Here is a 16029-nt window from a genome sequence, read left to right as displayed (position 1 = left end):
ACTAACATATCCATTTAAATCTCATCCAATAAAAACTCTTTCTTCAAGAGTTATCTTTTGTATTAATTCTTCTAAGTCATTCCAAAAATTTAATTTATAACTCATATCCAAACCTACTTGAGGAGCATAAGCACTTATAATATTAACAATCTTATCATCAACAACAATCTTTAAAACTATAATTCTATCTCAAATCCTATTAATTTTTATAACAACATCCTTTAAACTCTTATCTATAATAACACCTACATCATTTCTAGTACGACTTTTACCCGAATACCAAAGTTTAAATCCCAAACTATCAATTTTCTTGACCTTCTCTCCAACCCATTTAGTTTCCTGAATGCACAAAATATTTAACTTCCTATGAATCATAATATCTATTAATTCCATTAATTTTCCTGTAAGGGAACCTATATTCTAAGTTCTTATCCTAATTTTAGTTTCATGGACTAACTTCTTTGCCCACATCCGTCCTTGATGTGAGAACCCTTGCCTATTTAACATTGCACCCGGGCGTCGGTGTAGCGGCCCTTGCACATTTGTCACTGTATTCAGGCCATACAGCGCGTCGTTTTCAGGGGACGCCCTAGCATTAACACAATTTCTTAAAGGATTCATGTTATTATTGTTCGACAAATTTTACGCTGGTTGTCGACTACCTAACGCAACCCTCCACTTTTCTCATCCAGGACTAGGGACCTGGCAATGGCAGTGTTAAGAATTCATTTTCATCCTATAATTGTTTTTTCTTTTTGGTAGTTTAATGATTTCCTTTGTGTTTTTTTCTAGACCATTCATATTTTCTCTAATGCATCTTTCCAATTCTGAATAAATATGTTAGAGTTTGTGCTAATGGGGAATGGTGTAAGGTTATTTGGATTGATTGTTGGTGAGTAGGAAAAACTCAACGAGGACCTGTAGCTGGGGTTGACGATGCCAATGGAGAAGGAACTCGATGTTGGTTGAGGAGCTATGAGCAGTCTTTCTCTTCTAAACCCTCTAATCTCAATGTTTCCTTCTTGTTAATAGCCTTTGCAATCATCATTGCAATGGAGTCCATCTGAGTTGTTAGCAAAATCTTTTTTTCCAAACTTCCACAATCCAGGGGAACAAACACATTCTTCCATTTACTTTTATATCTCCCCTCGTCTTCCTCCTCCCAATATCATCAAGCACCTATAAAAAAAAGTTTGGGCATCACCTCAAACTTAAGGCTTTTTGTTTTTAAGTGCATCAAGTGGCTCCAAATCAAGCTTTTTTATTTTTAGAGATTCTAATATATCTGCATATACTTTTAACAAATCAAAGTTATTGAAGCACAAACCTGCATTTCAAGGTCAAACTCTTTTGTCGTTTCATCTTCACATAATGTTGCAAACTGGTCTTCTTTCACAGACCACCAAGGCCCACTATTGAACCTTATCTAACAAGGTCCTGGGCGATTTCCTCAATTCCTTCACACTCCACTGGACTTCAACGCTTTTATTTAGCTAGATCTCATTGTGGCTTCCTTGCTTCTTTTCCTTGGAGGGCTTTGGCTATGAATAGAATGTCTTTTACACGCTGCTCTCCTATTCTCAACCTTCTCTAAAGAGTCCTGTTATAGCTTTCTCTCTTCACAAACCGCTAAATTCATCAATGCCTTTTCCCAGCAAGCACCCATGCATCTTACTCCTTCAAACGCAACAATTGTCATCGATATCTTTACAAACAAGCTTTTGCCTCAACTATGTTACTTATATGTTATCTGGGGTGTAGAAAGTTGGATGGAGAAAAGATGAAAGGGTGTGACTAGGGTGCGAGAGATGGAGGTTGTTGTGTTTCTGAGAGTTGAGATAAGAGGAAGTAGTGGTGAGGGCGGAATGGCCTTTAAGTCTTTAGCATATGGGTGAGATGATGCACAAGTATGGGGCTTGTGTACAAGAGAAAGGGTAAAGGAGTGGAAGGTGAGGTGTAGGCGTAGTTTGATGGATTTTTTTTTTAAAATTAGATAAATTATATAAAATAAAATTGGCATGTGTCGCCTTGCACAATTCCTTATCACTCATGCAAGTTGATTGTTTTTTTTATCTCACATGTAGTTAAATTATTGATTCATTCTTGTGTGATAACCCCGGCAATATGGATCTTTTCCATCTATTTTTGACTTCCTGGATGTGTCGTTGTAATTAATTTTGCGAAATGGGTAATGTTTGAACAATTTGATTGCGATTAAGTTGTTTCGAACCCGATATGTAGGACGTCGTGTTCGTTGTCCATCGATTTCATCATATCTAACTGAATCAATCACAAGGATATTTATTGGCAATTTCGACACTTTGAATTCACTGACGCAATTTATTTTGTGAGACAAGAGTCAATTACATGTGTTTCAATCGGTCACTATGTTTTAATCCTGAGTCACACGATAGAACTACCATCCTTTATAATTTTTGTCAATCTAGATTGAATCGATATTTGAAATAGGAGTGGAGGTCAATTAGGCTAACTTTATCTTGGCGTTTGTTAAATTTTAGTGCCATCTTCACCATTAAACTTAGCCTAACTTTGAGTATTATTTTTTTAATAGTTCATCAATCTCCATTGGGGTGTCAATATTTTACAAGACCCGAAAACCCAACTCGAACCCGACCCAAAAAGTTTGGGTTAGGGTCAACCTAACCTTGAAACGGGTCGGGTTCTGGTTCAACAAATTGTCCGGTTTCAAAAATCGGGTCAAGTTCAGGTTGACCCTTTGACCCGAAATTGACCCGTTTTGACCCAAAAATTCGTTTTTGACATGACAACCTGAGATAGACCTGTTTTGATCCGAAAATCAGATATTGACCCGTTTTTGGACCAAAAAACTAGCAGTTTTTTATTGGCACCGGGTCATTTCTGGTCGTGTCGGGTTGACTCGAACTTGAAGTGGGTCCGGTTCAGGTTCGGAAAACCGACTCGTTTGCAAAAATGGGTCGAATTCAGATTGACCTGAATAGTGCCGGGTCAGTTTTGGGTTCGACCCGAACCTGATCCGTGACTCAAAATTGACACCCCTAATCTCCATTCTTGGAACATGAAGTCATTTATCTCTTGTAAGTTTTATTTTCCTTAACTTCTAGTCATGTTATATTATCTTTACCTTTTTTTTTGTTGAATCAGCAAAATATATTTTTATACATTTATGTTACTGCAAAAAAATTTTGAGGGTAAGATTCATGATATTAAAATTTTGAATGTACATGAGGAAGCTAATGCTATGCGGGAAAAAATTGCTAATTATATTAAGAATGATGCAAAATATGTGTTTAGAGTATCAAAATGAATTACTCTTAATAGTAAAAATAGTTAGTGGTAGAATAAAAATGTGTAAAAAATATCAATAATAAGAAGCTTTGTTATAAAATTCATTTAAATATAAATACATCAAACATTGGAAAATATATAAAGAAGCCTGCAAGAAACCTAAGAAGGCAATATGTGATTAAAAAAATTTAGCTTTTAATGATTTATAAATAGTGTTAGGCCGGTTCATCCTGAATCGGCCCAGCCGGCCGGCTCAAGTATACAAGAGACGGAACATGTCCGCCTCCTTTGGAACTTGCCGCCCACAATAGTGGGCCCCACTTGGAGCAATTTGTGTAGGTAGGATTGGGCGGCTAGGGTGAGAGAGAAATTTTGAATTAGAGATGTTTGAATTAGGGAATTATTGTATTAATAGTATGGTTTGTTTAGGGTTAGGGTTATGCATGATTATTGAGTTATTTGGAGTTTCCTCTTGGTGGCTTGGGCTCTAGAACTTCTTCTAGAGATCGGGAGAGAACGATCCTCCTCTCGAATTGAGGATCAATTGTATCTTTGCTTTGTGTTTGTTTGCTTTGGATTTCTCTAATATAATCCATTGATTTTGGATTGTTTCCATCACGTTCTTGTGTGTTTTTCTCGCTGTTTTTATCAATAATTGCTAGGGTTGCTTGCGAACTCAAGTATTTCCTATCAAATTGGTATCAGAGCGTTGTCTTGGGACCATTGGCAGCTGAAATAAAAAAATTTCAGCAAGAAAATTTCATTCGCAAGAAGATCCTCTCGCAAATCTTGGGAAGTAAGATGGCCGGAAGAAGGTTGAAATTTTTGAAGGTAAAATTGGGCAACTAAAATTAGATTTGGAGGGAAAATTTTCTGATTTTCAAAATCAAATTTCCTCCAATAACGAACGGTTGGAAGGAAAGTTTACTTTGGAAGAGATGTTGAAGAAATTACTAGATGTGAAGACCAATCCAGCGACATCAAAAGCAAGGAGACCACCGACGGCCATGGGAGAGGAGGGAATCCGAACCCGTTTAGGGGGAGGGAAAATTCGAAGTGGAGATCCTTGAAGGAGAGGACGTCATGCCAATATTGAAATAAGAAGAGGGGAAGCAGATGAAGGGTACAGTTATGATCGCTGGAGGGAGGATTGTGACAGCTGGGTAGCACCTCCTATTCGGGGAATTGGAGGATTTGGAGGATTCAGGGGCAATTGGGGTGACCTGAAGGTGAGGAAGCTGAAGATACCCATCTTCAAGGGCGAAGATGGCCATGGTTGGATCTACAAGGTGGAATGATATTTCTCCGTCAATGGGTTGACGGAGGAAGAGAAGCTGACAGCGGCAGGACTATGCTTGGAGGGAAAGGCACTGGCTTGGCACTAATGGAGGGACATAAGGCAAACCATCAGGAGCTGGAGGGAGTTGAAGGAGTGCTTACTGGAACGTTTCCGAATCGGTAGGGAAGGAAACTTCTATGAGTAATTCTTTGCCTTAACACAGGAGGAACCGTGGCAGATTACCATGACAGGTTCGAGTACTTAGCCAACAGATTGGATCAGCTCTTAGAGATGGTGCTGGAAGGGAACTTTATGAAAGGGCTTAAATAGGAGATATAGGCATCAGTTAGAGTGATGTGGCTAAGAGACCTGGGGGAGGCCATGGAGCTAGTCTAGTTGGTGGAGGATCAGAAGCAGTTAGAGAGAGGGGCTAAGGGGATCAACTCGACAGGATGACTACCACAGTCTTGGATCCCAAGCGGTCAACGCGAGGGAGTCTGAAGGAAGTGCATAGGGAGAGAACTAGAGGGGGAAATGGAAGTTTCAAAAGGCTGACGGAGAAGGAAATACAAGAAAAAAGAGCGAATGAGTTGTGTTTTAGATGTGACGAGAAGTACATGCCGAGGCATAGGTGTAAGGACTGAACTCTTCATGTTCTCACCATCTGTGATGATGAGGAAGCTGAAGAGGGAGGTGGAATCGGGTTAGAGATGAAGGAAGAGGAGATGTTGCATTTGGATGTGGCAGAAGTCTCCCTAAACTTAGTAGTGGGATTCACCCTGAATCACACTATGAAGGTGAAGTGAGAGATAGCAGGTAGGGAGCTGGTAGCATTGATAGATAGTGGGGCAACCCACAATTTCATCTCCACCCAGATTGTTGATTTATTGGGGGTGAAACTAGTGGATACAGGAGGCTACGGGGTGATGATAAGCACGAGAATGATAAAAATGGGTAGAGGAGTTTGTAGGGGAGTGGTGTTGGCCATTCAGGGGATACAATTGAGGGAGGATTTTCTTCCCTTGGAATTTGGGAGTATGGATGTCATCTTGGAAATGAAATGGCTGAAAATCTTGGGTGAGACCAAGGTAAAGTGGGGAGCACTGAGAATGGAACTGGTGATGGGGGAAGGAGAATGGTGATATAGGGCGATGCTGGGTTGTCTAGGGCGAGAGTATCTCTCAAATCCATGATCAGAGCCATAAAGGAGATGGGAGGTAGATATTTGATGGAATTGCAACACTTAGAGAGGGTTAGTGTTGGGGAAGAGGGAGACATGCTTCTTGTAGTGCAACTAGTCATATAACAGTTCAGTGAGGTGTTCTAGCTACCGTATGGGTTACCACCACTCATAGAATAGGAGCATACAATTCTTCTAAAGGAGGGGGTGTCACCAATTAGTATACGACCTTACCACTACCCCCAAATTCAGAAGGATGAAATTGAGAAGCTGATTAGGGAGATGTTGGAGGCTGGGTTCACCAAGTATGAATCCTTTCTCTAGTCCAGTATTACTATTCAAAAAGAAGGATGGGAGCTGGAGGTTTTGTGTGGATTACAGGGCGTTGAATAAAGAGACTGTACTGGATAAATTCCCCATTCATGTGATTGACGAGCTGTTGGATGAACTATATGGAGAAGTGATATTCTTCAAACTGGATTTGAAGTCGGGATACCATCAGATTCGAATGAGGGAGGAAGATATCTCAAAGGCAGCGTTCAGGACACACGAGGGGCATTATGAATTTCTAGTTATGCCATTTAGTCTAACCAATGCCCCTGCTATTTTTCAGTCACTGATGAACAAGGTGTTCAGCAGTATCTCCGAAAGTTTGTTATGATATTTTTTGATGATATATTGGTGTACAACAGAACTGAGGAGGAGCATCTAAAGCACTTGAAGTTGGTCTTTGGAGTTCTGCAGGAACATCAGCTGAGAGCCAACCTAAAGAAGTGCTGTTTTGTCCAGACCGGTGTAGAGTACTTGGGTCATATCATATCGAAGGAAAGGTTGTCGGCCGATCAGTCAAAGGTGGAGGCTATGTTGAGATGGCTCTTACCTAAGAATCTGAAGGAGTTGAGAAGATTCTTAGGGTTGACGGGGTACTATAGGAGATTTGTAAAAGGGTACAATACTATAGCATGGTCATTGACAGAGTAGCTAAAGAAAGATTAATTCTTATGGGGAGCAGCCACAGTAGCATTTGAGAAACTAAAGAAGGCTATGACCACGATATCAGTCTTAGCTTTACCAGACGTCACTCAGGTCTTCATAGTGGAGACAGAGGCATCAAGATACGGATTGGGGGCAATAGTCATGTTGGATCGGTGACCCATTGCCTACTTCAGCCAGGTGTTGGCAGTTAGAGCCAGGCTGAAATCAGTCTATGAGAGAGAGTTGATGGTCATCGTTTTAGCCATCCAGAAGTGGCGACCCTTCCTGTTAGGTAGGCATTTCATTGTCATAATAGATCAGAGGAGCCTGAAATACTTGTTGGAGTAGCAAATGGTGACTGAGGAACATCAGAGGTGGTTGTCCAAATTGTCGGGGTAAGATTTTGAAATCCAGTACAAACCAGGAGAGGAGACAAGGCGGCAAATGCCTTGTCTAGATGTATGGGGGAGCTATAGAGTATAGACAGTGCCAATGTTTGTTCCTTTGATGCTTGATTGGGAGGCCATTAGGGAGGAGAACGTAAGGGATGAGGAGTTGGGAAAGATCAAAATAGATTTATTGAGGGAAGGTAGCTACCAAGGGTACTCAGTGGAGGGGGACAGGTTGTTGTATCAAGGGAGGTTCGTGATGCCCAGGACCTCAATCCACATCCCAAACTTACTCCAGGAATTTCATGGAACTGCGGCGGGGGGCCATTCAGGGGTGCAGAACACCTACAGGAGGTTAGCTTTAGAGCTTTACTGGAAGGAAATGCATAGAGATATAAAGGAGATGGTTGCCAGGTGTGAGTTCTGTCAGGAAACAAATACTGAGAGTTCAACAGATTATGAAGAAACAAGCTGATGGGCATAGGAATGACATCTAGTTCAAAGTAGGAGAGAGGATGTTCTTGAAGCTCTAACCATACAGATAGAAGACAGTCGCCAATATGAGAAATGAGAAGCTCGCTCCAAGATACTTTGGACCTTATGTAATTTTGGAAAAGATTGGAGCTGTAGCATATCCATTGAAACTACCACCCATGGCGACTATTCATCCAGTTTTCCATGTATCACAGCTGAGAAGAGCCATTGGAGATTATACAGCCAGCTCGAAGTTACCTGCAACACTTACTGAGGATTTGGAGGTGATTTTGGATCCCTTAAAGTTGATGGGGGTTTGCCAGAAATAAGATGAAACTAAGAAAGTGTTAATCAAATGGAAGAATCTGCCTGATTATGATGTCACGTGGGAATCATTCGAGAGGTGAAACAATAGTTTCCTAGTTTTCACCTTGAGGATAAGGTGATTCTTTGGGAGGGCGGTATTGTTAGGCCGGTTCATCCTGGATCGGCCTAGCGGCCGGCTCAAGTATACATGATCCGCCTCTTTTGGAACTTGCTGCCCATAATAGTGGGCCCCACTTGGAGCAATTTGTGGAGAGGATTGGGCGGCTACGGTGAGAGAGATTTTGAATTAGGGTGTAAGAACCATAAATATTCAGGTAATTATGTGTAAATTAATTTATTTAGTGTTTAAATAATATCATAATTTAGTTTTAATAAGTTAGTTAGATAATTATTAAAGTAATTTAATTAAAACTTGATTAATTGGAAAGGGTGTATTTCCAAAGAGGCTTTTAGAGGGGGTCGGTTAGAGGATGGGGCTCTCTTTCCAGTCTTGTTTATCGTGGATATCACCCATTCTTGTGTATTGATTGGAGAAGAGGCATTGGAGAAGGGAATTCCGCAAGCCTCCTTCAGTGTTCGCTGGAGATAAAGAGTACTGCAAGCAAGATAGAGGAAGGAAGGTTGGCTTAGTGAAGAAATTTCCTTGCCTTGTTCGGTCAGATGAAGACTCGGTATAGAGAATGGAAGAGTGGTGTTCGGCAAAGTGTTGGAGGCACTGTAGCAGTATTCAACATAGTAGATTTTATGCAAAGTGTTTGCTAGTGGGTTGTAGATTCCTTCGGCTCACCGCATAAAGCAATTCGGTATAGAGCAAGTTGGCAAATTGCTGAAGGAAAGATTGATTGTGGCATTGTAGGAAAGAAAAACAGCAGTAACAGTAAGTGAAATGGAAGTTAATTAAATATGGTAAAACTGTAACAAAGATTTGGTTGTGATTAATGTGAAATTTTGTAATGACTTGTAGGGGGAGGGGGAAGTGTACGAACCATTTGAGGAACAGTGGATTGAAGGAAAGATAAGAGAGATGTTAGGTAAGTATTTTCGTATTTTAATTGAGTGGTAATTTCTTTAAAAACAATGTTGACTTTTAAAATGAGTATATCAATTGTTACCTTGGATGTAGGAATTATTTGAATTCATGCAGAAAGAAGGTTTTGGAATAGTGTATCAAAGGCAAATATTTTGTGGTGTAGGTTTGGAAGAGACCACTTGTCAAGAAAGTAAGCTAAGTAAATTTAAGTTATTGATTTCTAGTATAATTATCATGTATTTTAAATGATTTGAGAAATTCTATGCATTATGAATATTTGCATAGTAACTATGAGAATACAAGGATGTGATTATATATAAGCAATTGACATGTGATCAAGTCTGTTGTTTTCTTTTGGATAATATGTTAGAAAGAAATTCATTCTTTAATTAATAATTGTCAAGTTCTTGCATAACTTGTACTGCTAAATGAGAGGTGACAGTTATAAATTATGAAAATGTGAGAACTACTAAATATTTATTTAGTAAATATTGACTATTTTATGTTATATTATCTACATTATCAGGTGGGCAAAAGGGACCCAATATGAAACCTGTATTATAGATGGGACAAAAGAGGCCCCAAAGGAAATAGATACCTACATAGCAGTTGGGGCAAAGGGACCTCTAAAGAGGCAATATTGACCTATATGAAATTCAATGGTGATAATTTCAGATTGACCTTGACTCCATTGAATATGTTTATGAAAGTATAGTCAAATCTTTTAAAAAACTAAATATTCAGTATTTACCTCAAATGACATAAATAACGATGTCCAATATGATTTTTGTGATGTTTTTCAAATAATGATAAGTTGATCCAATTATTAGCTCAATGTTGTAATTCATTATATTATTACATTTTAATGGTTATTGAATTGGCATAGCTTATTGAGCCTCATAACTCACCATTATTTTCTTACTAGCTATTGTTATAGCAAAAAGAAAAGAAAAGATCGGAGATGATTAATTGCTAGTACTTAAATGTTAATATTAGTTTTAAGTCTGTTTGTAAGATTAAGTTTAAGGTATGTGAACCTTCTAATGAAGTGTTACTTTAGATTTCTATAGTGACTCTGTAAGTATTTTATATTGAAATTTAATGTTATTAGTTACTTCAGTTTGATGAGATGTATGAGAACTGAATTGTTGGATGTTTTATAAAATTATCAATGTTCAAAAGTATCATATGATCCAAAAATGAAAGGTCTGTGTTAGTAATACTCCTTGTACTGTTAAGGGGTACTAGGAGGTGTTACATAGAGATGTTTGAATTAGGGAATTATTGTATTAATAGTATGGCTTGTTTAGGGTTAGGGTTATGTATGATTATTGAGTTATTTGGAGTTTCCTCTTGGTGGCTTGGGCTCTAGAACTTCTTCTAGAGATTAGGAGTAAGCGAGCTCACGTTGTTGCTTCCGATCCTAATGTCGTAACTTCCGATTCGACAGAGAGGGGAGAAGGCGAGAGAGGTAAGAGCGGGAGAAAGAGAGAGAGGGAGGTTTTTGCCTCTTTTCCTTTTCATTTTAACGACATAGGGTCGTGGGAGAAGAGACATCGACGTGCGAAATGCGGCGACGACGTGCGGGCAGGTACGATTTTTTTTATTTTTTTCTTTTTTTTTTTCTACAGAGAAGGGTCAACAATAATCCATTGATTTTGGATTGTTTCCATCACATTCTTGTGTGTTTTTCTCACTATTTTTATCAATTATTGCTAGGGTTGCTTGCGAACTCAAGTATTTCCTGTTGGATTACTTGCGAACTCAAGTATTTCCTATCAAATAGATAAGATACTAAATAGGACGAAAGATGTATATATAAGTTAGCCAAACAAAAAGATAAGAGAAGTAAGGATTTAGTTCAATTGTAGTGCATTAAGAATGGAGATAAAAAATGATTTTGTTAGAAGAGGATATTCAATAAAGGTGGATGAGATATTTGATAAGATTTTCGATGAAGATTGTTAGGATACAATTTACATGAGTGAGCTTAGCATCCTAAATAAAAATAAAGATTATTTTTATTGACATATTATTAAAATTGAATTTGATAGTCTTTAAAGAAAATGAAGTGTGAAAAAGTTATTGGACCTGATGTTATTCCAATAAAGATGTGGAAATGCTTAAGAGATGGATGAATCTCTTGGCTTACACAAATTTTCATTATTATTTTGATGACTAAAAGATGTTAGATGAGTGAAAAATGAGTGTGTTGATTCTTTTCACTTTTTTAACGGTGATGCACACAAGTGTGTGAATTATATAGGAACTAAGTTAATGTGTCATACTTTAAAACTATGGGATAGAGTTGTTGAGCATAGGTTACGACGTGATATTAATGTTTCTCAAAATTGATTTGAATTTATGCCGGGTCGGTCTATTATGGAAGCTATACATTTATTGAGAGATTTGATGTAGAAGTATAGAGAGAATAATGAGGATCTACATATAATATTTATTGATTTAGAAAAAGTATATGACAAAGTTCTAAGAGAAGTGCTATGAAAAGTTCTAAAATAGATAGGGGTTAATAATGCTCATATTCAAGTTATTAAGGATATGTATGCAGGAGCTATTACTTGTGTTCAAACACAAGGTGGTTCTATTATTTTCCTATTTTAGTTATATTACATCAAGGATCAGCATGAAGCCCATTTCTTTTTTGCTTTAGTCATAAATGTTCTTACTAGACATTTGCAAGAGGATATACCCTAGTGTATGCTTTTTGCTGATGATATTCTTCTTGTTGATAAGACTAGAGAGGCAGTTGAAGGTAAACTTGAATTATGGAGGTCAACCTTAGAGTCTAAAGCTTTCGTTTGAGTAGATATAAAACCAAATACATGGAGTGCAATTTTAGTAGTAATAGATCTAGTGGGGTATTGTGACTTTGGGGCGATCAAGTCATTAATAAGATTATATGTTTTAGATATCTCGGGTCTATTGTTCAAGAGTGATGGTGAAATAGATGGGGATATTATTAGTATAATTCAAGTTAGATGGTTGAAGTGGAGGAATGCATTGGGCCTATTGTGTGATAGTAGAAAAGTACTCCTCAAATTTAAGGGAAAATTCTATAAGATGGTGGTGAGACCTGAAATGCTTTATGCGCAGAATTTTGGCCATTAAAAGAGAAGCATAAAATTAAGTTAAGTGTTGCAGAGATGAGGATGCTTTGGTGGATGAGTGGCTTTACTCTCGGAGACATCATGCGAAATGAGCATATACGTGAAAAGATTGTAGTAGCCCAAGTGGCAGATAAGATTAGAAAGAGTCACCTTAGATGGTTTGGTCGCATAAAACAGTGGCCTTCCAATCACCTAATTAGGAGAGTAGATATATTATATTTGGCTTATGTTAAGAAAGGTAGAGGTAGACCTAAGAAGACTTGGTCATAAAACAGTCGCATAAAATTTAATTGAGAATTTGACTCTTAACAAAACATGATGGAGAATAATAATTCATGTAGCCGACCCTATATAGTGTGATAAAGGTTTGTTGTTATTGTATATCATTACATCTTTTGCACTCCGTTGTACACAAGTAAACCACCTAAGGTCTATTTTTAATTACTTTACTTTCAATATTTGCTATTGCTGTAATTTCTTTAATTTAATCATTTATGACTCGTTCCTTTTTATTTTCATGTTACATCTGTCCAAACAACCTTTTGATTTTCTTGACGTTAGGATAAACATTTCAAAAACTTTTGAAATTACCTTGATCCAGCATTTAGTTGCATGTAGTTAGAACTCAATATTAATTTTTTAGCTCAACCAATCCCCTCGAAACCCCTTTATGTTTAATGATTTTCCACAAACAAAATGAGTGAAAAAGAAAATCATAATTTTCTTATACATATGTTTATGAACAAACAACCAAATGACCTTTGTAAGTTGTTAGCATGATTGCTTTAAATTTTGGAAACGTTTTTTTTGATGTATTAAGGATAACTTACAAGAGTATGTCCGTGCCATGCTTTTCACACCTTTTGATAGCATGTGTTCTTATTGCCAGTTCTCTCACTTTTCTTTGATGCTTTCTTAATGCTGAAGCTCCGATTTGCTTCTTAAAAGCATATTTGAATGAGAAAAAACTTCTTGATTCAAACCTTTGCCAAGGCTTTTTTTCCTGTAATTAATTTGCCTTTTGGTACTTGTTTTGGCACGTGCTTTTTACTTAATTATGCTATACCATACATGTTACAGGCGAAAAGTTGAGTCCAATATTCGAGTTAGTGAACCCTCAGAAAGAGTAAGTTTTATTCATAAGGTTAAGGTGGTCTTATGCTTAGCATGTCTGAAATGATATTCTTAATAATGTTTGTTACACTGCTTATCTGTTCTCATAGACGTGCTTTGCAATTTTGAATAATCAATATCTGCCTTACTTTTTTTTGATAAGCTACTTAATTTACCAGGCAATTCCCTAAGGAATCAGATGGACGTTTTATATCTGTTCGACCTAGCTTTAGTACTGCACCGTAACAAATAAATTTTAGAGCTTATAGTGTCAATATGTTAATGGGAACATTAAAAAAAAAAATGTTAATGGGAACATTCATTTCTTCACAAACTACCAGGCAGCCATAACATATGTTGTATACTCAGCAATCACAATTTTTTTAATCTAATTTATAGAAACTAATGTTAAGCATGTAAGAAGAACTGGTATTCATGTCTGTATGCTCTTGCATGTTTTTATGCTCGTCTCTTCCATGTTTTTAATCCCATCATTCCCTAGCCTTAGATTTTCTCCATTTTGTGTGCACAAGCATTGCACCTACCGTGATCACCCCTTGAGCTCCATTTCACGAGCTTGATCTTGAACCTCATGGTTGGTTTCTTCCTCACCTTGCTCTATCGAGCTAACAATCTATAGCCAGAAACATAAAATGCTTTTTTTATTCATCATTTGATTTTGAATTTTTAATTGTAGTTATGTTGGATAATTTAGTTAATCTTTAACTTCTAGTAAACTTCTTCGCATGCCCATGACGAATTGAAATACTAGCTATGATGGGTTGGACTAATGAGATTTTCAACTGACAATGACTTTTTGTTGGTTGTGCTCTGATTCTATTGTTAGGGATTTTTTTTTGCTGTTGAAGCCTTCTTTTTGTCGGAATCATATCCACATCCATGGTTCCTATTTTCTTAAAATATGCTTTTGCGTTAGGTAAACAACCTATGGCTAGTTTGAAAAAATCTTTTTGATGAGCGAAGCATTATTTTCTTTCTAGGATTTGTCTCTTATCAATTCTATGGTTTGAAGAATTGCAATATAGCTTTTGCCCTGTTTCAAGCTTGAGGCTTTTCAACGACTTATTCTTCTTTCTTCCTTTCCTTTTTATGTCTATTGGTTGAAAGTGCAATTGAAGTTATTTATTTATTTTTTCGTATGATTTTTTGCTTCTGTATGCAATATTATTTGTATGTGGTTTTCTTGATAGGTTCCTGTTTTTCATTATTAGAAGGCCACACTATTCCGTATGAATTGGAGTTCATCATTTTCATTTTTCATTAAAAATAATAAGTAACCTTTTAAAGATTAATAACTTTATTTCTCTTGAAAGTGTTGACCGACTGAATAACAAAAAAAAAAAGAGAAGATTTTTCGCTTACGTGCTCTCTGCCCCTCCCACGTCGCACGTCGCGGACACATCCAAGACACTCTCCCCACGTCGCCCGCACGACACATTCGCGTCGTTGAGTAGCCGAAGAGAAGAAGCCGAAGGTCTCTGGCTCTCGCTCCTCTTCTCCGATCTCTCTCGTCTCTCTCAATTTTTTCCTTCGACGACTTTCTTCCAGTTGGATCGAAAGTTACGACATTACGATCGGAAGCAACAACGCGACACCGCTGGCTGTGAAGTAAATTTCTCCCTTTCCCGTGGCTTCTTCGGCTCCTTCACGCTGCCCAACCTTGCTCTGACGACGACGTTCCCTCTGAGTCGATCGGAAGTTACAACATTCTGGTCGGAAGCAACAAGGGGGACTCGCTGCTGTGAGGGTAACTCCCTACTGTCAGCGTGCTTCTCCGGCTTCACCCCATGGCCAACTTCCCTACCTGTCGGATCGAAGCCAACGATAGGAGCTCGCTGGTGGTGAAGGTAACTTTCTCCCTTGCCGCACGCTGCTTCGGCCTAATACGGAAGTTACAACATTCTGGTCGGAAGCAACAAGGGGGACTCGCTGCTGTGAGGGTAACTCCCTACTGTCAGCGTGCTTCTCCGGCTTCACCCCATGGCCAACTTCCCTACCTGTCGGATCGAAGCCAACGATAGGAGCTCGCTGGTGGTGAAGGTAACTTTCTCCCTTGCCGCACGCTGCTTCGGCCTATAAACCGCAAACCTGCTGAACTGAGGGATTTTTTTATTATATAAATAAAATAATTTATTTCTAATTATAATTATATTAATTAAATATAATTAATTAAAATTATTATTAATTAATCATAATTTATAAGTTAATTATTATTAATTAATTATATTTCATTATAATTAATTAATATCATCTAAGTTGTAATTAATTTTTTTCTTTAACTTAATTATAACTTGTTGTCTTAATTAATTTTAATAAAATTTAATTAATTATTTGTAATTAATTATAATTAGTTATAAATGATTAATTAAAAGTAATTATTTAATTAATTATATTTAATTGATGTTAATTATATTTAATTGATGTTAATTATAATTAATAACAAAAGAATGCTTGCCCTCCCTTACCTCGGTTTCTGTGCCCTCCACTGTCGGTCCCCAAGGTATAATCTCGAAACTTTGATTTCCATTCTCGTCATTAGCGGCGAACTGGCAAACCCCCTGCGTGCTCACGTAGCTTAGTAGGGCGAGAAGCCAGTGCGATGTTTGCGACGAGATGGGTAATCCCCGGAGTGCTCACGTAGCGCAAGGGGGATAAAATAATAAACAACAAAAAAAAAATCCTTAAACGGTCATGTAGCGGGCGGGGATAAAAAAAAATATGCGATTGCTATGTCATTTTTAACACCTACCTGAAGTGCTCACGTAGCGTCGAGGGGAAGGTTGCCTCTTGGTTTTTCCCCTAAACGGGGGAGACGCCAGGAGGCT

General features: G+C 37.8%; 1 protein-coding gene across 3 annotated transcripts in view; it reads left to right on the top strand.

Moving 5' to 3' along the window:
* The window catches only part of LOC110100342 (THO complex subunit 6), a 90799-nt gene that overhangs the window by 30970 nt on the left and 43800 nt on the right, over positions 1 to 16029 (top strand). For all 3 annotated transcript variants that reach the window (XR_002303551.2, XM_028696012.1, XM_020827792.2), the window contains exon 5: positions 13151 to 13196. Coding sequence is in view for 2 of the 3 variants with exons in the window: in XM_028696012.1 (XP_028551845.1) it covers positions 13151 to 13196 (46 nt within the window). In the remaining variant the exon portion in view is untranslated. The remainder of the gene's footprint in view (positions 1 to 13150; positions 13197 to 16029) is intronic.

This window comes from Dendrobium catenatum, unplaced genomic scaffold (assembly GCF_001605985.2).
Source record: "Dendrobium catenatum unplaced genomic scaffold, ASM160598v2 fragScaff_scaffold_72, whole genome shotgun sequence".
Lineage (NCBI taxonomy): Eukaryota > Viridiplantae > Streptophyta > Magnoliopsida > Asparagales > Orchidaceae > Dendrobium > Dendrobium catenatum.
Note: the sequence above shows the minus strand (reverse complement) of the source record. Positions and strands in the feature narration are given on the sequence as shown.